The 25,965-nt window shown below is 44.4% G+C and overlaps 1 protein-coding gene across 3 annotated transcripts in view; it reads right to left on the reverse strand.

The window, feature by feature from the left end:
* ENOX1 (ecto-NOX disulfide-thiol exchanger 1) overlaps nt 1-25,965 on the reverse strand; it is a 297,621-nt gene that overhangs the window by 77,204 nt on the left and 194,452 nt on the right. For all 3 annotated transcript variants that reach the window (XM_029210363.1, XM_029210361.1, XM_029210362.1), the window contains one exon: nt 17,106-17,290. In XM_029210363.1, coding sequence (XP_029066196.1) covers nt 17,106-17,290 — 185 coding nt within the window. The remainder of the gene's footprint in view (nt 1-17,105; nt 17,291-25,965) is intronic.

Here is a 25,965-nt window from a genome sequence, read left to right on the forward strand (position 1 = left end):
TGCAAAGCAACACATCAATTAATGTCTTGCTTACTGAACGCAGGAAAAGATGCAAAAGTGGCTTAGAAGACTCAAAAACCTATTTTCTCTTCTTCAGATGATTTTCTTTTTAATAGCGTGATTTGCAGTGTCGTTTCAACTTCCTGTTTTTCACTTCCCTCACATGTTAAATAAAGATGACAATACTCACGAGTGGGACATTTTGAGACTAAAGAACATCCATTAATATGTGAGGCTCCTTAATGGCAAAGGGTACTAAGTTAAATGAAAGGGCTGTTACTATCCTCTTTGCAAAAATGGACACACTAAGGTCAAGTGAGCGGGCCTTACATGAGTGGGCACTCCTGGGGATTAATATTCATAGCGGAAGGTCTGTTGTTCAGTCCCATCCTGGCCATGCTGGTCGTCCTCCTTCAGCCAATTTTCAAAACACAGGGCCAGCCAACTTGAATTAACACCATTCATGCAATTCCCAAGAGAAGGTGTCAAATGTGTTGCTGAAGTAGGAATATAAATCAGTGATATTCCCTCCGTTGCCTCTGCTGGCAATTCCACTGCAAACGATAATCCAATTTGCTGGGATTTATTTATTCTTGTCACTTTTTTTTGGCAGTTATATAAGGTGGTCATCACCCCAGCCTCTGGGCACATGTACAGCTGTTAATGTAGAAATTTAAAATATTAACATGCTTTCCAGCCAGGTTGGCCCATTTACTTCAAACAAGAACCTAATTGCACAGCTGGGTCTTGCATTGTGCCCCAAAGGCCAAAAGAGATTTGTTCTTTTTCTGCAGGGTTTATAACCCAGTCACAATCAGAGCTTATAACTAGAAAACCCTTTATGGGTGACTTGTGACCAAAATCCCGTGGCCATCTTTGGAGTTGGCTTATGCAAAGTGATCTGGGGCTAATTCAGTTCAGCCCGTGGAGAGCCAAACCATGTTCTTTCTGGCATCAGTAACAGATGCTACCATCATCAGTGACCACCTTGACTGCAGTTTTAGGAAAGCAGCTTTTGACTTAATGGTTACAGAGTAAGAACGTGGTTTTGAGAGCTTTTAGTTGAATCCTAATTGGTGAGAAAGTTGTAATGATCTAACATGTAAATGAAGAGAGAAAATACAGCTGAAAGTTCTATCTCTACATCAGCCACAGATGTCTGACTAAGGATGGACATGGGTCATCACCTATGTTGCCTAACTCTTGATTAATGGTAGAACTTGAGTGAAGCTAATTCAATGATAACAATCTTCCCAATTTTCTTTTGTTAGTGCAAGTTGACGTTTTTATGGCTAGGAGACTCAGACATCTAGGGGCAGGGTGAGGAGAGGAGAACTGTCCCTGAACTGAGTGCTTTGAATCTTTAGTGGCTCTGCAACAAGGTTTGCAAATAATGGGCACATTCTTCTGTCACAGAGAAGGTGTGAGGCAGAGGATGTCTGCTCGTTCCCTGAAGTCTCCACGTTATTTTAATACACTGGGGCTGGTCTGGGACCCCTCATTAGGAGTCTCAGAGTAACCAGAACCTCGTGGAGGTCTCCAAGTTTCACCTGTTCCCTGTTCCAGAGCCAAGCCCTGGGGAGACAGGTGAAGGCCTCACCAGATAAGGACAGTCTCCCTGAGGGGCTTTAACCACCTGCAGGTGGTCTCCGTGGCAGTAACTTAGCCTCTGGACTATCTCAGGTTTGCCCAGTCCCTGAACTGCAGACTGTATCTAAGGAAAAAACAAAACCGCAGCAACAGTAGCAGCAGCTGCAAGAGAAAAGCTCAACAGAGACTGACTGCCATTGTGAAATGTGCCACATATTCTTAATATCTGGGGCTGAGATCCATTGGGTAAAATAAAATATAGCACCACCCATTTTGCATAGATCTCAAGGATGCAGACAGAAAATTACCATTTTAAACCAATCTTCTCTGCTTCTGCACCATTAAACACAGGAAGCACTAAAGAAGTGAGCTGAATCACTCAGACCCTTTACAATAAATTGTGTCAGCATGGCCATGAATGATAACAGCAAAAAAGGGTCCCAAGGTATAAAAATTAAGAGAAATTAAAGCTGTAGCTCTACACTTAATATCTACCCTGTGATGATGTGTTCCTCCAGCCTTAGCAATCCTTCAACTTGAGATCGGCAATTGCATGCAATTTAACATTACATGTGGGAAGTCTACCCATGTCCTTTTAATGAAAATTTCAATCATAGGTTTTGCTGAAGTCAGCTGAAAGGCCAGCTTCTAACAATGATGGCACAGAAAAGATGATCTTGTGTGATCCACAGCTAGTTACATGTGCATTCTAGAAACAGGCAAATCAACACCAAGATTAGTGTTGATGACTTTCATTTTTTTCCAAAAGAAAGAATAGGGAGACCACATTTTTAGGGACTGCCAATAGACTCTATATAGCAGTGATTTTTACTTCCTGATGATAATTTGAAAATGTAAATCATGATACAAGTAAGTGACATAAAGCAGTTATATTCTAGTCCAAGTGATTATATCAGGATTAAGAAGGATTATGTGATAATTACTTTGGGAAGTTTAAAGAAAACCACCTGTTTTGCCACTGAGTTCACTGTGGATAATCTTTAACAAGATATGAAAGTTTTCTTTTATTCCAAGTTGTTACAATCTTCATTTTTTCTGTAGTTTCATATTATGAATGGATATTCAGTGGCTATTAAAAAGACTGTATTATTCGGGTTTAACCTGTTAATGGGATTGTATCATATTAATAGACTTCTGCAATGTTGAACCAACCTTGCATTCCTGGAATAAATCCAGTTTGGTGGTTTATAAAATACCAGATTAAATTAGCTTTTAAAAAGGAATTTTAAATCTATGTTCATAAGTGAGACTGACCTGTAATTTCCACCCCTCTTTTTTACTGCCTTTGTCCTGTTTTGATATCAAGTGTACTAGGTACACTAGCCTTATGAGTTAGTTGGGAGGCGTTTCCTCCTTTTCTATTCTCTGAACAATTTTGCAAAAGACTGGCATAATCTTCCTTGAATGTTTGGTAGAACCTTCCAGTAAATCCATTTTGGATCTGTTGCTTTGATGTAAGATTTTAAGCTTCTAACTCCAATTTTTTTATGAGATCATCCAGGCTTTCAATTTTTTCCTGATTTAATTTTGATAAGGTTTTCTTTTCTTCCTTTAGGAATTTGTTTATATCACCTGAGTTTAAAAATTTGTAGTAAAACTATTCCTGATTTTTTCATAGTTCTTCAATCTCTGTTACATCTATAGTTATAACTCACTTTCTTTTAAAACATTGTTTATTAAGTTATTCTCTTTATGATCAGTGTTGCCAAATTTTTCCATTCTATTAGTGTTTTCAAATAGCGACATTTGGCTTTGTTGATCTTCTCTAATGTATGACTCTTTGTTATTTTAGTAATGTCTATCCTTATCTTTATTTATCTTTCCTTCTTTGTGTTTATTTATTTTTTTTGTAATAAGAGTTGGATGCTCATTCCTGTTTCCAGTTTTCTTTTTTCATTAAACAGACATTTAAAAGTTTAAAATTTTTCCTCTAGGTTCTGTTTTAGCTGCATCCCACAAGTTTTAATATGCTGTATTTTAATAATCAACTACTTCCAACTATTTTAAAATTAAAACTCTGATTTCTTTTTAGACCTGTGGATTTAGATGTGTGTTTTAAAATTTCTAAGTATATAGAATTTATTTTAGTTATCTTTTCTGACATTGATTTCTAACAATTTTATTGTGATCAGAAAATATTATCACCCCTTTGAAATTTGTTGAGACTTGCCTTAAGGTCTAGTATGGGATTAATTTTTGTAAATGTCCCACATATATTTGAAAAGTACAGTTTTCTGTACAGGTCCTGCCAATCAAGAGTACAGGAGCTGAGTGCTATGTAAATGCTTCATCAACTGCAAACATCGGCAGGAACAGCAAGAAGAAGGGAATGGCAGAGCCGCTTAGAAAAATGTCCTCACCCCCTGACATCTTCTAGGGTCTTTCATTCAAAGTAGGCTTGGCATGTTGCCACTGTCCTTTAAGTATCAACGTGTGATGTAATCTCACTTTCAAAAGATTAGGAAAAACAATCAGGAAGAAATTTTAAGTACTCTATTGCCTGGTTTGGAGTCTTCTTACTACTCTTTCTAAGCCTTGGTTCCTTGATAAACGTGGTAAAAATGTCAACTCCCAGGATGCAAGGCTCTTAAAGCATTTGGATAGTAGAAAACATTGTCTGAACAGAAACATTTGTGACTGCACGTACACACACTCAGCGTAAGTAAAAACACAACAGCTTATTTCCCAAGGTTGTAGTCATTCTTTCATAGCCCTGGGGCCACACCAGATGACATCAGTGACTAATAAGCTCCTTAGCATCTAATACCAGCAGAGAGCATTCACGACCCCTAAAGACAGAAGGGCTCCATCAATCCTTACACTCCAACAAAGATTTGTCAGAAATCTGGCTCTATTCAATCAATGAGATGAGATTATTATGTATTCAGGCATGAGTAGGAAGAGCAGCAGAGATTATGAATGAGGGAAGTTGGGGCTTCCCTGGTGGCGCAGTGGTTAAGAATCCGCCTGCCAATGCAGGGAACACGGGTTCGAGCCCTGGTCCGGGAAGATCCCACATGCCGCGGAGCAACTAAGCCCGTGAGTCACAACTACTGAGCCTGGGCTCTACAGCCCGTGCTCCGCAACAAGAGAAGCCACGGCAATGAGAAGCCCGTGCGCCGCAACAAAGAGTGGCCCCCGCTCACAGCAACTGGAGAAGGCCCGAGCGCAGCAACGAAGACCCAACGTAGCCAATCAATTAATCAATCAATCAGTCAATTCTTAAAAAAAAAAAAGAATGAGGGAAGATGGTTTACAGTTTTCAATAGCTGAGAATAAAACGTGTGGCGACTCAACAATTTGTTCTTTTCTTCATCTGTTTATTCAGAGAGCTGTTGGCTATAAATGACTAAATTAGCCACGAAAGACTGGCCTTAGGTGCCAGAATTAGTCTCTACTCCAATATCAGAAGAAAAAAAAAAACTAACAGTTATTTAACATGCTGGGGGGAAATCATAGCCCCTGTGTCTCACCTCAGTTTTCAGGGGGCTAGGAGATCGATATAAATGAATGTAAAAGGAAAAGAGTCTCAGAATGCAAGCATGTGGAGGCCCAGTAAGGAGCCAAGGACCACGAATCAGGAGCCATGAGCAGCGGAGGTGAGAAGGGAGGTTGCGGGGGTGGGGGGGGATACGGCTTAGCTCAGTGACTTAAACTCTATTTGATTAAAATCAGGAAATAAGTGGGCTGGTCTAGGGGCTCACCAATGCCCCTTCTAGCTTCAGCAGTCTGTATTCTGCAGTTCTCTTGAGGTAAAAATAGTGGTGAAATTGAGCCCATCTCCAGTCCAAATTTTATACGTAAAGCAGAATTCCCATTATCATCACATTCTACCTTGCTTTTTATCCTGTGGGTGGACCGTGAGAAATGTCCAGCAAATCGTGGACTTAAAATTGAGCACATCAATCACCAGCTGGGCAGAAAAGCAGACTGAAAAGACCAGACCAATCAACTAAGACCCAAGGACCCATGAGGGAAAGGTCAGACCTCGGAGTGCTCCTTAAGTGACCTGGCAACTCTCAGAAATCTACATGAGCTCATGTTACCCGATGCCGAGTGGTGAAACTACATCACAAACACCTCTTTTCTCCTTCTCCCTAAATGATAAATAGAAGGAGTACCTGGGAAAATTATATTGTAAAAAGAAACTCAGCACAACAGCTTTTTTATGGACTTTACAGTTAGGTCATTACCAAGATCTTCCTGAAATAAATTGTGAGTAGCACTGAAGAAATACAAACCACTAGGGAAGAAATATAAACCCAGGAGAAAAGAAAACAAGATGCACAGAGAATTAGTGAAGGACAAAATGGCCGAGTGCCACTCTGTATTTAAATGATTGAAAAATGTGTAATGCACTGGTTCAGGAAATGAGTCAGGATAAAATGTAAATCATGGGCGAAAACATATTTCTCTAATACCGTGAATGAGAGTACCGGTGCTTGCCAATGAAAGCCTTCTGACGGGAATACCTGAGCGATACCCGGCTTAAAATAAATTAGAGCGGTGGTGTGGTGGAGGACATAACAAATGGAGTGTGTATGCACGGGGGACAGCAGAATAAATTACAAATGTAATTACAATAAACTACAAAACAAACGAAAGAAGAAAAAGGTGATAATAAAGGTGTGGAGTGTCATTTTGCTCCTCTTTCATTTATAAGCACCATTTGTAATGCCCCTTCCTTGGAAACCTATAACCAGAGTTCAAATATACTTTCTCCTTTTTTATCTTCCCCAATTACTTCCAGAAAATAAAGCTGTTGTGGCCATTTACTTAGTGTGTGTGTGTGTGTGTGTGTGTGTGTGTGTGTGTGTGAGAGAGAGAGAGAGAGAGAGAGAGAGAGACAGAGAGAGAGAGAGACAGAGAAAGAGCGAGCGCGAGAGCGAGATACAGAGATGAAACAGAAAGCACCAAAGCTGGAGAGGTAATTACCAAACTGAGGGAGTCGCATCAAGTTAAGAACTTCATGAGGCAGGGTCTTTTCAGTGATCAACTGAGTGAAGTGGGTGGTCTATAAAGTGAGCACCAGATTGGGCAATACATTTGTTTAAGCTTCCCTTGATGACTATTCAGGGTGCTTTGTTAAACAGAGGAGAAAACTTAGTCTTTAACTAACCATCTAACATCCTGGTACTGAATTCCCAATTCCACTCTTTGGTTACAAGTCCAGAAACGTTAACTGACTATGTCTGCCTAGCCCATTGGTTGATCTTTAAAACTGATAACACTACATGTTTATGTGCAAAGAGAGAAGGAGACTGAAAGAATATATGTAAATGTTAACCATAGTTATATCTGGGCAGTGACACTCCGAATGATGTGTTTCCTTTTATATGCTTCTTTTAGGTTTCCAAGTTTTTTTGCATTGGCATATACTCTTTTGTATGAAGAAAAATAAAACAAAAATCATAACGACAAACCTGGACCCAGAAAAACTGCAGCTCCCACCTACGCTTCTCTGCCTCTCTGTTTATTCTCTTACTCAGATAAAGAGGATTCTTCTCCCTCTGAGTCATTCTTCTCCTTCCTCTTTGTTTCCATGTTGTATTGTTTCCCCCCCCCCCCCCCCCCACACTTCTCCCTGTTTTCTCTTCACAGCCTTCATTTCCGATGAGAAGGAAATGGGCTGCTTTTCCTAATCCTCATGTTTCCTCTCCTAACCAGCTGCACGGAGAAAGCCCCGGAGCACGACTCCCTCGCAACCGCAGCCCAACTGGAGATGATGGATAATTACATCAGTCTGGCTGGGAGCGTGACACCTGCTATACACAGGCGGCCATGTGTGCATCCGGGTTCAGGGTTTCAGCGTGGATGAGGCCGCTTCTTTGCATGGTTAGACTATAGAGAAATGGAGTCAAGGCCAGAACACAAGGATTCATTTTAGTGTCCGTGGCTGGAGGGAGATACTACAATGGCCAAACAGTACGTGTCTGCGGCCAAAGCCCATTTTGATTTGCTGCATTCAAGAAAAGATCCATTTCACTATAAAGCTGGCACTCTTGGTCTGGAGGCAATTTCTAAAAGAGATGGTGGAGGGGAGGGTCATTCAAAGGTCATCCACCAACTATGGCTGACAGTGTGCGGGAAAAGCCAAGTTCCTTTATCCTGGGAATGGCTGCAAATCCCCCAAGGGTCCATATTTCCTACTGCAGACACCAGGGAAAGCGAGAAAAGGTAGAAGCCAAGCGATTTTAATGGTCTGCAGGGCAATGCCATTATTTCTACCCCTGGCTCCCACATGCGTTCATCTGCTAACCTCATTGCTTTCAGAAGAGACGATTACTAATTAGGATGCATTTGATGATCAAGTTAATTACTGGCAGAGCAGGAGCTCTAATGGTGAGCTGAAGCCTCCCAGAATTAAACTTTATTAGGGCTTCTCTTTCTCGTCCCAGAAGTGAAGAGATTTCTTTTCACAGTTCAAATTTAATAAATAAAAGCCACGTGTGTGTTACTTTCTTCTTGCTAGCTCTTACTCTGCTAACGTAAAAACCACATTAAGGGCTGTGACAGAGTCAGAAAAGAGGCAACGGGTTTTTGCCAAAAATATTTCTCGCAAGCAAGGAGCGCCGGAAGGGTAGAGCTTCCCCATGTCCCGCTCCCCTGGTCACTGTGGCCCTGAAGCCCCACTTCTCCACCTGGTCCACTGTGGGGAGTTACGGGGTGACAGAGATGAATGCAGGGGCCGTGGTCAGGCAGGCCTGGGTTGGAAATCTGACTCTACCGCGACCATGCTGGACCCTGGGCAAGTCACCCTTCATCTCCGGGTCTCGAGTTCTACCTGAGAAGCCGGGATAAGCTCATACTCCTGAGACGTGAGCACAGAGTGGAGTACAGAAGTTGTTTTTGAGAGTAAACTGGGGCGAGCAAGTCCTCCAGCTGTAAGGGGCGGAGAGGCAACAGCACTGGCCACCCCAGGGTCAGGAAGCTCAGCTCTGGATTTGTCCAGACTTACTCTGCAAGTCCTGAGCCTTCTCTTAAACCTCTACGTGTCTTCATGTTGGCCCCAGGAATGTGGCGATTGCAGTTTGCCTTTGCAGAACAGCTTTTCCAAATGCGTTCACATAGGTGACCTCATTTTACGGCCACAAACGCTGACCGAGGCTGGCAGGGTCCATTCTCCAGATGCAGAACCTGAGGTTCAGATAGGCTGATTTGTACACAGTTGTGCAGAAAACAGCCAAGCTGGAAACCCTCTCCCTCCTACTGCTTTGGTGTTTTCATTTTCTTGGGCAGAAGCTCGGTGCCGCTCACGTCCATGAAGGCAGAGTATCTCCTTCCTTATCTGAAGGTCTCTCTCTGTCCAGTGAAGACGGCAAGATGCCCATGGTCCTCCCTTGTTTGAAACTGCTAAAAACTCAGGGTGGTTTCCTCTCCGTGAGCTTCACTTTTAGTCCTTTGTATCTTGTCTGGAGTCAAATGGGAATGTGCCTTAGTAACTCCTAAGCCCCTAAGCAGATGTCAGGTGCGATCATTTCAAACGGGTTGGGCTTTGCAATGTGAAGCCCTGAGCCAAGAACCAGAGCACCGGTTACTATTTCTCGTTCCAAATGTCCCCAACCATCCCTTCAAGAGTCTCACACTGCAGGGGGTACAGACATTCTGAGAAGTGCCAGGGAGTGTGATCTGCAAATGTTAGAAAATGCACATGTTGCCACCGAGACAGCTGACGTTTAGCAGCCAGAGGGAAGGGGCACTGAATTATAAATATTATCATCACCATCACGCAGGCTGCTATTACTGCAGGCTGCATCATCCCAAGGTACTGGTTGAAGAACAGGTAGAAAAGGAAATGACAAACTCTGGGGTAGTTAAGGAAGGACAACCACGGTACACCCCAAATTAAGCAGCGTTGTGAACCCTGATATCCTGCCCTGGAACCTATGTAAAGCCACATCTGAGAGACGTACACGTTTTTATGATTGTTCTGATTCTAGCAAAATATCAAAGACTTTTAACAGGAATGTGGGAAATGCCTTGTGAGTTGTTTTCTATTCAGAAAGAAAGAAACTTCATCTGGGTAAGTTGAAATAAAATAAAGTAAACATGGATTATGTCTCTGCAGCCACAGCTCGTAAAAATTCCAGATATGTGTGTGAATATGTCTTTATGCATACATATATTTTTTGAACTTTTTTTAAAATACATTTATTTATTTATTTATTTTTGGCTGAGTTGCGTCTTTGTTGCTGCGTGCAGGCTTTCTCTAGTTGCGGAGAGCGGGGGCTACTCTTTATTGCGGTGCGTGGGCTTCTCATTGCCATGGCTTCTCTTGTTGTGGAGCACGGGCTCTAGGCGCATAGGCTTCAGTAGCTGTGGCATGTGGGCTCAGTAGCTGTGGCTTGCGGGCTCTAGAGCACAGGCTCACTATTTGTGGCGCACGGGCTTAGTTGCTCCACTGCATATGGGATCTTCCCAGACCAGGGCTCAAACCCGTGTCCCCTGAACTGGCAGGTGGATTCTTAACCACTGCGCCACCAGGGAAGCCCCCCCTGTGTCAAATTTTTAAAGAACCCACTTAGGGCTTCCCTGGTGGCGCAGTGGTTGAGAGTCTGCCTGCCAATGCAGGGGACACGGGTTCGTGCCCCGATCCGGGAAGACCCCACATGCAGCGGAGCGGCTGGGCCCGTGAGCCATGGCCGCTAAGCCTGCACGTCCGGAGCCTGTGCCCTGCAACGGGAGAGGCCACAACAGCGAGAGGCCCGCGTACCGCAAAAAAAACCCAAACCAAAACAAAAACAAAAAAACCCACTTAAAAATCCAACTTCTCTCTTGTTATTACATACTGCAGCCTCTTCCTGTCACCTTTTCCAGACTACTTACCTTCCTTTTCTCCTCCCTTAAACCCCTCTAATTTGTGGATCTGCTTCTTTACTCTGAAGCGCCTATATTCCGAAATATTCTGCCTGAAGTCTCTATGTTCCTGCCTCTTAGACATTCAGAAAATGTGCTCACTGTTCTTCCCTTCCCTTGTTTCTGGAAAGCCGGAAAAACATGTAATATTCTTCCCCCACCCCCTCCCCGGGCACCATGCTAACCAAGGATTCATTCAACAACTGGATTAAGCTAAAAGCCCCTGAAACAGGTCCTCGTTCAAAATGTCAGACCCGGTCCATGTGTCTTTGCTTTTGCTTTTTCCTTCCTCCACAGGCAATTAAAATGTCTGTCAGTGATTAAACTTAAGAGAGCAGAGCGAATGGGAAGGGAATTCCATGGAGTTCTTAGTGTAGGACAGACCCTGGCCTTTGTGGTATTCCCAAATCTCCTCAAAATGAAGTCTGCCAGTCAGTGAGCCACCGGGCAGGAGAAAGACTCAGCTGTGGAGGTGACCTGGACTCAGCCATCAGTAAGCCACACGGAGTCCTAGAAAAGTGACCCCAGCCCTTCATCCCCGATACAAACAGGCTACCACGCATTACCTCACGTGAGAAGGAACCTGGTGCATGAAAGAGACTGACGGAGACACAGAAACCAAACAACCAGTCCTGGAATAAATAGAAATGATTCAGGAACAATAAGAATTAAAAAATTCTAATCAGTATTCTCAAAAAGATTTGAGAAGATACTGCAACCAAAAAATAAGACTGTGTGAAAAGATAGTAGACAAAGAACGAAATAACATTTGCATATAAAATAACACAATTATCAAATAGAAACTTCAGTGGAAAGGATAAAAGATAAACTTTAAACAGATAATATGAGAAAAAGGACAATGGGCACAGAGCATCAGCCTCGTAGGTCCCTTATATGACTGCTGGGCATTTCAGAAAGAAAATGAAAACAGAAATGACAAGTGAACAGTTATCAAGAGAATGGAGACCCCTGTTGCATTTATCCGTGTTATCTGTCTGCAGAACCTCGCCCAAGTTCTTTTTTTTGTTTGTTTTTTTGTTTGCGGTACGTGGGCCTCTCACTGTTGTGGCCTCTCCCGTTGTGGAGCACAGGCTCCGGACGCGCAGGCTCAGCGGCCGTGGCTCATGGGCCCGGCCGCTCCGCGGCAGGTGGGATCCTCCCGGACCGGGCCACAAACCCGCGCCCCCTGCATCGGCAGGCGGACTCTCAACCACTGCGCCACCAGGGGAGCCCGCGCCCCAGTTCTTTGTAGCATCACCTGTGAAGGCCGCTGGGAGCAGTGGGCTGCTGGCCTTTCTAGGATTTTCAAAATTTTTAAGGGACATGCTTTTTTTTCAGAAATTAAGAAGAAATTATCTAAAGTTGTCTTGGGTAGGTTCATTTTACCTGTCTTCCCCTAAAGTTTTCTGATGATCAAAACCACCCCCACCCCCAGCAGAGCCAGCACCCCTACCACAGTCACCATCCCCAGCATAGCCATCATCACCGCAATCCTTGATACGACTCCTGCTGCCATAATAATGATCCTGACTTTGACATGTACACGTGAGACTTCATTACACATGAAATCAGGAGGGGAATCGAACACAAACTTTTCACTATCTCTAAAAATGTACTTACTAAGCAACTGAATCGTTTAAAGGAGATTTCACAAGAGATGCTTAACTTTCCTTAAGTGGTCAGATAGATGCACTCACTGATGTTCTCATTTCAACACACTTTCATTTATTTCTTAATATATATCCCAAAGGCCAATCCTTGACCAACTTCTGGTAAAACTAGCTGGGGTTACTTTGTATTTTAAGAAAGTAACATTATTGTATTTCTCTGTCCTCTTCTATAAAATTAGTCTAGATGAGCTTTTGTAATACATATACAGAGAATCCCACATCTACTCCTCCTTGAGCATAAGGGAAAAAAACCAATTACTTAATTTCTAAAATGGTGTTGGTCGTAATAGTCCTCTTTCCCCCAATTTTTTTTCCTGGTCTCCCTTGCTGAAAATTGTCAAGACAGCTGACTAGCCCTGGTCTTTACTAATGGCAAGCCAAGAGTGTTAGAGAGTTCTACGTGGGCTAATGGTTTACTGGCCTAAGACAGCTGGCCTTCAGATGACATTTGCTAACAGCATTAAACAGCATCGCTGGGAGTATGTATGAGGGACCCTTCTGACATAATCATCATTAGTCACTCACAGTTTTATAACCAGCAGCTTATAATGGTATCCGCTTATCATCTAAATATTTACCAGTCCTACCAATATGATTTACGCATGGCTTCAAAAAGAATTCTGACTTTTAAGTTGGTTATTTAGAAATATGACATACTGACTTATCCTCGTGAATAAAAATACAGATCCTGTTTAAATTCAGGTGTGGTTAAAACCATAACGAGATACTAATATACGCGTATTACAGTGGCTAAAAAAGACCGAGTAAAATAAAACAGAAACCAACTGGCCATTCCAAGTGCTGGCTGATAAGGACACAGAACAACTGTAATTCTCGTGTAAACCCTCGGGAGAGCACAATGGGAAGACGCTTTGGAAAACAGTTTAGCATTTTCTTAAAATGTCAAACACACTTACCATATGACCCAGCAATCCTACCCCTAGGTATTTACCCAAGTGAGATGAAAAATTATGTCCAAACAAAGAGCCTGTAAGTGACTGTTTATAGCAGATTGATTCATATTGGCCTCAAACAGGAAACCACCCAAATGTCCATTAACTGGTGACTAGATAAACAAAGCATGGCCCTTCCTTACCATGGAATGCCATTCAGCATAAAAAGAATGAACAACAGACACATACAGCAACACAGATGAATCCCAAATTCGTTATGCTGAGTGACAGAAGCCAGGCTCAAGAGGTTGTACACAGTACGATTCCACTTATATGACTTTCCTGAAGAGGCAGAACCATAAGGGTAGAAAACAAATCAGTGGTTGCTGGGAGTGGGGTGGACTAAAAAGGGGCATAAGGGAACTTTGGGGGGCGGTGATGGAATTATTTTATATATTGATTGTGGTAGCGATGGTTACATGACTGTATGAATTTGTCAAAACTCACAGAACCCTCACAAGAGTATTTTTATTGTGTGTAAATTTTACCTCGATCGACCTAAGAAAATAATTCAGTGTGGTAACCTGAAGGTAAATAAGAATTTCAAATATGGGTATGCTTGTCTTGGATGCCTAAAGATATAAACGAAAGCCTGCAACCTGACTCTCCCTGTGGCAGAGACAGGTTAACTCTGTTGCCAGCTTCAGATCAGGTTAAGGCTACCATGTTACCATGGATACAAGCTATTATTTCCTTTCGCGTGAAACCTCTAATATTAAATTGTGACTCACATGCAAGGCAAGGGGAGACTAAGAAACAACCAGACAAAGTCACCCGAGGCTTTTTCATTTTTCAGAACCCTGCCCTTAAAGTTTCCTCCATGAACTCATGAGAAACCACGTGAAGTCAGTGAACATATCCTTCAGGGATGAAAAAAAGAAAGGTTAGAAACTTTTTGGCTAAACATGAAGGCAATTCTAAAAATTTTATGCTAGTCTTAAGGCTGTTAAGACTGTTTATATTCTTGTTTGTTGCAGAAATAATTTCCCCTATATGGATTGCTAAAGCAATGACCTATGAGAGACCAGCCCTCTCCTCTATCTGTTGACTTGCCTGGGAGACGATGCTTTACTGACTTATAAAGTGGACAGAGGGCAGATTGACGGTGGGTTTTAAAGTCAGGAGAATTCTTTGCAGTGGGGCTCAAACTGGCAAGTTGTGGGGATTCACTCAAAGCGGGTAAGGTAGAAAAATGACTCTTAAATGAGCACATATATTTAAAAACTATATTAAAGATGTGTTGCCACAGTGATCGCCGTGCATCCAGCTAACGACTAGTGAAAATGGAAATCATAACTGCTGCCTTTGCGCTAGTGCTTTCCATGTGCTAAGGAGGTGCTACACGGACCCCTAGGGCATCACCTCTCCCCACACCCTGCCCTGCCCTTTATGATCCAAGAATCCTAAACAACCCAGAGCTCCCCAGAGGCACCAGGCGAGTTCTTGCCTCTGTCTTTGTCCATTCGTTCCTCCATTCAACAAATATTGAATTGTGTCCCCCCAAATTTATATGGTGATGTTCTAAAGCCTGTACTTCAGAATGCAAGCTTATTTGGAAACAGGGTCACGGCAGATGTCATTAGTTAAGATGAGGTCATACTGGAATAGTGTGGGCCCCTTAATCCTATACAAATTGTGACCTTATAAAAAGGGGAAATTGGGACACAGGCACACACGCGGGGAGAAGGCCATCTGAAGACGAAGGCAGAAAGCAGGGTGATGCGTCTACAAGCCAAGGAAGGACAAAGCTCGCCAGCAAACCTGAGGAGGAAAGAGGAAAGTCCGGAGCAGGCTCTCCCTCGCCGCCCACAGAGGGACCAACCCTACCAGCACCCTGCTCTTGCACTTCTAGGTCCAGAACTGTGAGACAGTAACTTTCTGTGGTTTAAACCAAACCAGAACAAACCAAAACAAACCCCCAAACAAAATTCCCACTCAAACAAAACAAACACAGTAAGGTACATTTCCTATGGACAAGGAGATTCTGCAAATGTATGAGAAGCCGTGAGAACGGAACTGCTCCTTTAAGGGGCTGGAGCTCCGTGGGGATGCACAGCGGGGCTCCAGTGCGGACTGGGGCAGGGCGCTGACACCCCGCATGATTCTTCCTGATTGGCTAGCTCGCCCTCGCCTCCTGACTTCTTTCAGATTTGAATCTTCAACCAGCTTAAAGGTTTTTTTTTTTATAACATCTTTATTGGAGTATAATTGCTTTACAATGCTGTGTTAGTTTCTGCTGTATAACAAAGTGAATCAGCTATACGTATACATATGTCCCCATATCCCCTCCCTCTTGGTCTCCCTCCCACCCTCCCTATCCCACCCCTCTAGGTGGTCACAAAGCGCCGAGCTGATCTCCCTGGGCTATGCAGCTGCTTCCCACTCGCTATCTATTTTACATTTGGTAGTATAAAGACGCAGACGTTGAGAATGGACTTGAGGACACGGGGAGGGGGAGGGTCAGCTGGGACGAAGAGAGAGAGTGGCGTGGACTTATATATACAGCTTAAAGGTTTATATCAACTTTTCAGGCAACCAGAGTCATCTTTCCTGGAGGAAAAGAGGGCCCGACGCATGAGGTATGAGAGACAGCGGACGCTCCTCCTCCTGGCAAGGCACCACTCACCCCCAACGTGCGGACAGATGGACAAGCCCCGGGAGCTCCCGGCGGCGGCTGTTAACACCGATTTCCAAGTGCAGGGGGCCCGAGCCCCGCCTGTAATGACACTTTCCTGGCTGGGTCTGACCTCTGAATCTCGCTGATTTGTCTAACACACACCGTGAGCATCAGCGAGTTAGGACTCAAAGCCAAGACGCCAAAATGGCTTTTAAATGGCAGGAGATGTTTAAGGCAGAATTTCTGTGACTTGGTCATTAGCTTCTTCGTATCCCGATCCACGCTTTCTTACATCCCTTCCTCTCAATTATTTTTTCCCTGCTTGGCGGAGGTTTTAGCAGCAGCAGTTACCTCTAATCATCGAGACGCTTTTGTAGGCAATTCAGGCTCCTGCTCTTAGAGAGCAGTCAATATTGGTGGGGGAATTCGAAAAAATTATCCTACTCACTATATAATTGCCCATCATCTTGCTTATATCTTCCTTGTTTATAGAGAACAATCTTTTTTTCCAGAAAAGAGTGGTTAGATTTATATACTCAGAGGAGTAATACAAATAACCATGTGTGATGATAATTTAGGCTATATTATTCTAAGATAACTCACACACCTTAAGAGTATCACATATCAGTCAATGTTTTCAGATATAAACCCAGCTATGACTCTTTGATTCTACCCTCTGCCAGTGCCCAGTCTTTTCCCACCCCCTCAAGCCCTCATTTCCCACAGACCACATTCCTTCCGCTTCCTCCAAAGCCCACAGCTTCTATCTCTTTCTTACATGAGCTGGAAAGACCCAGCTTTAACGTGAGTGTGCCAGGATGAAGCCTGTCGATCTTTAACAAAAGCAGAGATGCTGGCCTGTTTCTGAAGTTACCTATCGCCCCAAATTTTAGTGCTTCATCCATCCCATCAACAAACATTTCTGAAATACACAGTGTGTTCAGAGAGCCGGTCTACATCCTAAGTATCATCCAAGAGAAATGGAAATAATACAGTTTACGTATTCATCGATCTCAGAAACAAACTCGCCACGCTTTTGTAGAAATCAGTCTGCCTGCTTTTAAGTTGAGAAGTTCTAAGATTACAGAACACTGGTGTCACAACTGGCAAGGATTTTCTGACCTTTTGCCATGAGGCTAAATTTTATGTACGGAGCTTTCAAACTCCTAGATTCTCTTCCTTTGCTTCCCACTTCGAGGGTGTAGTGCTTCAACCTATTTCTTTAGCGTGGCTTCTCCCCTGACCCTCCCCTTCCACAGTCATCATCACTTTCCTGACCTAGCCACTCAGCTTTTCTGCTGTTCTTTTTTCTCCTCCACCTTTCCCAGCAAACAGCCGCCACTGCATACGCACGTCCCTTTCTCTCGAGAACAAAGACACCAACGTGGGCGCAGGTACCTGTTGCATGCCTTGCATGGTCTGCTGCAGGAACTGCACCTGCTGGTCCTTGGTCAGGTTTTCTTCCGTTCGAAACAGCTGCTCTTTCTCCTGCTTCAGCAGCTCCACTTCGTTCCTGTAGGCGTCCAGCTGCCACCGGAGGCTGTCGTTCTCTTCTTTAAGCGCGTAGGCCTGGGCGGCCAGGGCTGCGGGGCAAACAGAATGAGTTCAAGTGAGTGACCTTCTCGCTTAGATGGACAGCCTTCAGTGCGAAAGGGATTCTAAACCGGATTCTTAACGTTTGTACCAAACCCAAATGAGCTACCCTGGGGTGCTTTATTTTGCAGCTGGTGAGCATTGCTTCTTTGGGAATTTTTCGCTATTCTATTTGTCCTGTCTTATGTACGATTGTGGGCACAGGATTGACTCCTCCCAAATTCTTGTCTCTTGATCTCTTCCCCGATCCTAGGCTCCCTCTCAGAAACTGATCCGTGTTGCTAGGTGATGCGAGTGCTCAGAACTCCAGGCAATCGTCGTTATCTACCTCGTGGCTGCCCTTTCCCTTTCAGCAGGAAGGCAGGACGGCTTAGCTCCTTGGAGGGCCACTTTCTTTCAAATTATCAGCGGCCCCCCAATGGAGGCACGCAGCCGCAGCCGCCCAGGGGAGCTGGGGATTGATCCACACACACACTGTTCCTTCCTGCTCTACTGCCGGGTCAGACTGACTGCATGAGTCAGTCAGTTAGTTAGTTAGTTCCCTCTGACTCCTATCAGAATGCTGACCTGATTCCATCTGTTTCACCAACAGATTCCTACCCTAATACTCCTTCCTGAAACCAGAAATTCTCTACGTGCAGATTCAGAGCTCACTCACATCTCCACCTGACTGAGAAACCGAGACACTTAACTCAGGGTCTTACGCATCTCAAGGCTCCAAAAACAACTGAAATGGAATAGAACAGAGTGAATGGTTCAAAACAAAATTGAGGATGGCGACTCCCTTCCCTAGTTTCCAGCTTACTGCTTGGTGATCTCTGCAATAATCACAAGAGGTTCCGAAGTACTCTCTGTACAACAGACACTGGACCATGAACTAACTCACTTCATCCCCCCATCAAGCCTCTGATGTGGGTGCTGCTCCTAACCACCCCCTCTTTAGAGATGAGAAAAATGAGGCTCAGGGAAGTTAGAGAACTTGTCGGATCCCACAAAGAGAGTAGCATCAACAGCCTTCAAACCCAGATTGGGCTCCAGAGTCTCTGCTCCCTGTCACTGGGATATTCTGCCAGCCAGATGAGTTTAGTTCATACCAGACTGTTTGAAAAGAACTCCAAATGCTCCCCCCCTACTTTCTCACCAGTTTCCCATGCTTTCTTCCCGCCTCCTTCAGAAAATCCATTCTCTACTTTTGTAAGCAAGAGAAAGGTGAAGATATTTTAAAAGCTTCTTATCAGAAGCTTCTTTAAAGCAGTAACTTCCGGTTGGTAAGGGCATGGCGCGGAGTCCCTGTCCAGCAGGTTCTCGGTCCAGGATCATTTCCGCACCCCACACCATATCCAGTCCCAATCCCAGAGCCAAATCGAGGTCAGCCTCTCAGATGTTCCACCCACACATTACCGCGCAATGGTGACAGATCTGTACGGAGGTGCTCTGAAACCCCAGTGAGTTCTCTCCTTAAATATCAACCATCAAATTACGTTAATAGTAGTTTTATAGTTGAGTGTTTTATGGTATTCTACTTTGCAAAATGATTATGTATAGTACACACTGAAATACTAATCAAATAGAACATGCAATTAACCAGAAAATTCCCTACCTCAAACCATCAGGGATCAATTAGTCGACAAGCAGTTACTGCATATGTACTCCATGCCCAAGCCTGTCTGGGCATCTTGGATCACAAGACAAGGAGACAGAGTATGTCTCTTCTCTCAAGGAGCTTGAAATATAATAGAAACCAACATGTTTGAAAGGAACACACTCAAAGCAAGAGAGAAGAGCCTGATGCCTGGCATATAGTAGGCACTCAATAAATGTTGGTTGGATAAATAAACAAGTGACTAATTACTGTCAAGGTTTATTGCAAGGGAATCCATCCTACAGGAATTCAGAGAAGAGAAAGGAAAAGGTAGACTGGATTAATAAAAGAGGGCTTTGGGGCTTCCCTGGTGGCGCAGTGGTTGAGAATCTGCCTGCTAATGCAGGGGACACGGGTTCGAGCCCTGGTCTGGGAGGATCCCACATGCCACGGAGCAACTGGGCCCGTGCGCCACAACTACCGAGCCTGCGCGTCTGGAGCCTGTGCTCCGCAACAAGAGAGGCCTTGACAGTGAGAGGCCCGCGCACCGCGATGAAGAGTGGCCCCCGCTTGCCACAACTAGAGAAAGCCCTTGCACAGAAATGAAGACGCAAAACAGCAAAAATAAATAAATTAATCACTTAAAAAAAAAAAAAGAGGGCTTTGAAGGGTGAAAGCCCAAGAACTGGGGAAGGGCACCTCACTCAGGGGCAAGAGCAGAAGCAAAGCCCAGAGATGAGAACTGAAGATAGAATATTTGGGGCAGGAAGCAGAGAAGCTTGACCAAAAGGCAAGAGTCTGTCTGGAAGCAGTTGAGAGAAAGCTGAGCCATGCTGGGTGATGAGAGAGGATGGAGGTTCAGAAGTCAGGCTGGAGAGGTAGGGTCAAATGGGGAGCCCAACTGAGATCCACTGAAGGTGCCCAGGAGGCAGAAGGACGTGATGCAATTGGTGATTTAGGAAGATTGGTTTGGCAATGGTGCATGGAATGAACTGGAGGCTGAATAAAGGAAATTTTATTTGGTGTATATGTGTGTGCAAAACAGAGGAACTGCCAATTTTACAGTTTTCAGGGACATAAAATCGGAAATGGGGCTTCCCTGGTGGCGCAGTGGTTGAGAGTCCGCCTGCCGATGCAGGGCACACGGGTTCGTGCCCCGGTCTGGGAAGATCCCACATGCCGTGAAGCGGCTGGGCCCGTGAGCCATGGCTGCTGAGCCTGCACGTCCGGAGCCTGTACTCCGCAATGGGAGAGCCACAACAGTGAGAGGCCCGTGTACCGCAAAAAAAAAAAAAAATCGTAAACGACCCATGGTATACCCAGGAGTATGAGCTAGTGCTTTTTCAACACTGCACAGCCCAACTTCAGATCTTGTCCACACCCTGAGGTACCAACTCCTGACAATTCAGTTTACCAACCCCTAAGGAAATGGTTATGAGGCATCATTTAAGAGAGGGATGTTGTAATAGGGCAAAATTACAGAAAATGCAAATGATGGAAAAAGTGTTGGCGCTACAGAAGCACATTACTACATTTAGTAGCATTCAAAGACACTTAAGTCATTTCCTTAGGAAGCTCTATCTGGCCCTTTCTCAATTCAGAGTGGCATTTTTATTATCATAACTGATAGCAGGTGTTTGTGAAGAAATCGATTAGTATGCAGGGATGGAAATCACATTTTCCAAATGAATTGCATAGTCTGCAAGATATGCTGAAATCTGTGTAGCAAAATGCAAGCAGCTATAAAGCATGTGCCAGCAACATTTCAATAAATTTTCTGAACATAAATACATATAGGGAAGTGCACCATCCGTTATTTTAGGGCTTCTCTTATAAGCCTGTGGAATGGCACTGCTGACATTTCTTATTCTTGGCTTAAGCCCTGACCACTGTTCCTACCGAGTAGGATGCAGTGTCATTTGCATGTCTGGAATACGAATGTGATATCATCATATAAAAAAACCCCAGCAGCTGTAACTCCATCCCCCCCATCCCCCCCCCCAAATCTATACCATAGCCAATCCCATCAACGTTTTTATAATTGGGGCATATAACTGATTTACATTCCTTATTAAATAATTTCAAGCTTGATATTTGCAAAGAAAATGTTGGTTACTCATGTGGCAGCAAAGTGGTTTTCTTCTAAAGGGTGAGAAATTATATATTGACTCCACTTAGCTTGTGGTCACCTGTTTGTAAACAGTATTCAGCGTCATCCACCCCTCAGATGAAGCTTCCTGGAAGAAGCTAGATTAGTTTCTTGGACCAGAGCTCTAAAGGAAACAAAATCCTAATAATTTCTAACTTAACATCATTTCTCAGTGTATTCAAAATTCAGAAACTTAAAAGGACCACCCTTTCATTTCTCTCTATCATTCTTTCTAGGACACTGTATTAAAGTAAACAGTTTTGAACAATGTATAATCAAGCTTCTGTGATAAAACTGACCCCTGAGAGACGGCATAACCAATCCACTATTCAAATAAGAAGGATTAAAAATAAACAACAGCATGCATCTTTTTGTAGGAATCCCTGTGGACTGCACTGTGTTCCAATAAATAGAATATTTAGCTAACATGTGGATTACCAATTTTCAATAAAATTTTTTAAAAAAGAATACAGTGAAGACACTTTAAATGTAAACTATTCTGAACACAACTGAATTTTCCTTTGGTGATTTTAAAGGCACTGCTGAATCCAGGGATGCCTCTGGATTATCATTCATTCATTCACCAATCAGCTATTCATAGTGAAGCCATGTGAGGAGAGCTGTGGCCTCCACGAGGGCAAGGCCAGTGTAGGTATCAGTTTATGCTTGCTCAGGACCTTAGGAAAATTCTGTTACAGGGATTTTCTGATTGGATCAAAACCAAAATGACAACGTGGAAAAAACTCTGCTAAGCAAGATTAAATTCCATTTCAGAACTTAGCACTAGGCTACTAAAATTACCAAAGTGTATATAAATTGATCCAAAGATTAAATTGCACTGCTGAAGAAGAGGCTTAAAGGCATTACAGCACCTTGCTGCACCCTTGACTAGATCCTATATAAACCATTAGTCTTTGTATTAATTATGGTCAGAGTGACCTCCTCCTCTGTCTCTTCCATTACTTACTGTGTTTCCCTGGGAACAGATAATGGCATGCTTACCTTCTTTAAGTAAATACTCTGCTGAAAGCCTTGAAATCTCTCTCTTAGCACCCTGAGCCAGCCTCAGAAAAATAATTAGCCCTATATGAAAATATGTAAGCTATTTTGGGTTATGTCCCTGTAAGCTGACAGTATGTTAATATCTCTTCCATGCTCAGGCGAGATGCAACTAAATAATCAAACACTTCAACATACTGTTTCTAACAATATCTGGATTTCTCGAAAACTGTCTTGGTGTCATTGGGGGGGGGGGTCCCCCCTCCACTTTGCCAGATGTCCTCCTGAGATGCTGGGAGGACGCTGCCCAGCTGTGCATTTCCTCCCTACGCGCAAAGAATGTCTTTTTCAAGGTTTCCATCGGCTGCTGCCCAGAAAGGCACTTGTGCTGAAAGGTCCAGAACCCAGGACGACTGGATGGGTCTGAGACCTGGAAGATATGGCCACCACATCAGCTCGCCTTCCAGCCCCCATGGCCTGGGCACCTAGGGACCGTCCCCAGGCTCCATCTGCCTTCCTGCATTCTGCTCTTCCTCCGGCAGGGTGCCTGGGGTGGGGGGCCCAGTGGCGCTGCTGCGGCACAGACGGCACACTGTGTCACGCTTTTCTCTGTTTAGTGAAGCTTGTTCCTCAGAGGTGACTGGCCCAGGGGCTGCCAACTGACTGGTTCTCACCGATGCAGCGTGAGGGGGGTGTGAGGTGTGCCTTCTGCTCAATCCCTTGTTATCTTCCTGCTGCCGGAGTGGGCCTGGGTCTCTGAGTCATCATGTGGAGGAAAGGTGCCCACAGACCAAGAATATCTGCTTTGGACTCTAGTGTGCCCAAGAAATGAACTTTTGTTCTTTGGTAAAGACACTTGAAGATTTGGAACTTATTTGTAAAACAGCTGGCATTACTCTAACCCAGAGCTTCCCAAATACTGGCTTGAATCAGAAATTCCTGGTGGGTGTGCTAAACACGTATTTCTGGGCCCCTTCCCCAGTTTCCAATGGGGTATGTCTGGGATGCAGCCTAAGAATCTGCATTCCTCCAGCTCCGAGTGGTGCTGATGCTGCCAGGGCCGAGACCACACTTGGTGAGCGGCAGCTCAGGCCACGGCCGCTTCTATCCCCCGGCTTCTGAACTGGAGCTACAATTGGCTTGTTTGAACAAATACATCTGACGGCACCACAGGCTCAGCTTGGCATTCTGGTTCCATTCCTCGACCTTCTGAATGAGCCTCAGCCCCATGTGCTGCACCTGTGGAGGCAGTCCTGTCCCAGCCCTGTCTCCATGCCCCAGCCACCTCCTTATGGAGGGAGGGGGAAACCTGGGCAAAAAGTACAGTCACTACTGTTTTCCTTCCCCTGTTTTCCCCCCATAACAGTAGCAGTAGCAGCAGGAGTAGCTGTAGTCATAGGAATAGTAACAGTGGTAGTAATAGCTAACAATTTTATGTGCCAGGCAACGTTTGCACAATCTCCTTTTGCCTTCACAAAAACATGACATAGTAAATACAACTAATATTTTTATTTTCCAAGTGATGGGACTGAGTTTGAGAGGTGTGGAGGTTTGTGGCTGGAGGTGCAGGGTTTATCCTCCGCAAGGGGGACTCCAGAACCTACATTCCCCGACGTGATGGCACCGGGGTGGCCCCTCACAGGTAAGCGCTGCAGCTCGAACGCGAAGGAAACCAGGGACCCTGCTGTGGGACCTGATCAGCTCCTAACAGAGGCAAACATTCCCTTGCTGGGTGCTTTTGGGGACTGTTCTGCAGGAGAAGGGCTCCACTACGGAGGCAGAGAGGATAAGCCCATTTTAAAACGAACACACATAGATCTTCTGCAGGAGGAGTCTGGGAATGAGCCATACAGAAGTTAAACTCAGGCTCCTGGAGCCTTGAGGCCTGACTTGATCCGCTCAGGGATTCCACCTTCTATGCTGTGTCCCCCTCCTCTGAAATGGCTGCACTGAACCACCGACCACTGAGCTCCTGGGCCTCGGCCGGTTATTAAGGCTCCATGAATTGACCATAAGTGCGTGGGTTTATTTCTGGGCTTTCTATCCTGTTTAAATCCTATTCCATTGATCTAGATGTCTGTTGCTGTGCCAGTCCATACTGTTTTGATGACTGCAGCTTTGTAGTATAGTCTGAAGTGAGGGAGCCTGATTCCTTCGGCTCTGTTCTTCTGGAGAAAACTCTAATTTGAAAAGATACATGTACCCAATGTTTACAGCAACACTATTCACAACAGCTAAGACATGGAAGCAACTTAAGTGTCCATCAACAGATGAATGGATAAAGAAGATATGGCACATATATACAATGGAATATTACTCAGCCATAAACAAGAATGAAATATTGCCCATTTGCGGCGACATGGGTGGACCTAGAGATTCTCATACTACATGAAGTCAGTCAGACAGAGAAAGACAAATATCATATAGCACTTATATGTGGAATCTAAAAAAATGATACAAATGAACTTACTGACAAAACAGAAATAGACTCACAGACATAGAAAACTTACGGTTACCAAAGGGTAAAGGGAAAGGAATAAATTAGGAGTTTAGGATTAAAATATACACACTACTATATATAAAATAGATAACCAACAAAGATCTACTGTATAGCACAGGGAACTATATTCAACATCTTATAATAACCTATAGTGAAAAGAGTCTATAAAAAAGAATGGATATATATATTATAACTGATTCACTTTGCTGTACAACTGAAACTAACACAACACTGTAAATCAATTATATTTCAATAAAATTTTTTTATAAAAGGCTCTATGAAGAGAGCCATGTCCAAGGACTCTGCCTGGTCTCAGTAGTCCCAAAGGACCAGTGTTCCAGTGCCTACCCCACCCAACTCCTCTATGTTCTGCTTTTCTAGGTGTCCTGTGCCTTCAGCTGGAGTAAAGGCAGTGAAAACCCTCTTCCACAGATTCCCCAGGGTCTGAATAGGCTCAGGAAGGCCCAGGACAAGCATCAGATGACCCTCAGGTGACCAGACAAAGCACGGGGTCCTTGGAATGCTGTCATGTCGGCGCTCCCCAGCGTCCAGGCACAGAGCTGGAGAGCACAGTCTCTTGCTAGACAGCCTATCGTGGTCCGGATGAACTATAATCAATCTTTTTTCCAGTAACACCTGTATCGCCACTGAAGCAGCAATCTTCCTCCAACTGCTGGCGGAAATTCCTTCAGCTACGGTTTTGCAGGATTATTATTATTACAACTTAGCACTGACATAACATTTTCTATTTGTAGTGTGTATTATAGTCTGCGCATTAGCTATGATTAGGGAGAGCTCACCAGAAGCATAATGCAGGGTCTATTTCCATCTTTGTGTGAGGCCAGTGGAATAAGGGTAATTTGGAGAGTGCAGGTAAGCTGGATCTTGTTATTATAATGGCTTAAATGCGCGTCTGCGGGCACAACCGGCAGCAGGTGGCTCAGGAAAAGAAAATCCTCTGTCGCTCTGTCCACAGAGCTCCTCCTAAGGAAGCGGTCTGCACCGGTGGCCGTGACCGTGCGGTGCCTCTGGGCCACTGACGCTGCTGAGAATTCACCTCATTCACGCCTTACCGCTTTTCCATTGATGTTATTATATCTAATACCTCTCTCAGCTCTCCCATTGTCCTTGGAGGAAAGTAAGTGAAGGAAAGAGGCATGCTCGCTTCTTCCAACAGCAGGGTGTTGCAAGGTTGAAGGATGCTCTGCTGGGTGAGGGATGCCCTGAGAGTCCTCAGGGAAGCACAGCTGCAGTGAGTCCCGCAAACCTTGGCTCAGAGCCTGCTCTAGGCAAGCACACCCGCCTGACTTCGGGGGCTCCACGCCCAGCAATGGGGAAAACGATACAGGTATGAACGTGCGGAGGCCGCTTCCCTCCTCTCCCCACCACGAGCCGTGGTGGTCAGACCGAGGAAGAGGCTAGGAAAGGAAAGCTG

The sequence above is a fragment of the Monodon monoceros genome, unplaced genomic scaffold (genome assembly GCF_005190385.1).
Source record: "Monodon monoceros isolate NGI ecotype Baffin Bay Population unplaced genomic scaffold, NGI_Narwhal_1 Super_Scaffold_8, whole genome shotgun sequence".
NCBI lineage: Eukaryota > Metazoa > Chordata > Mammalia > Artiodactyla > Monodontidae > Monodon > Monodon monoceros.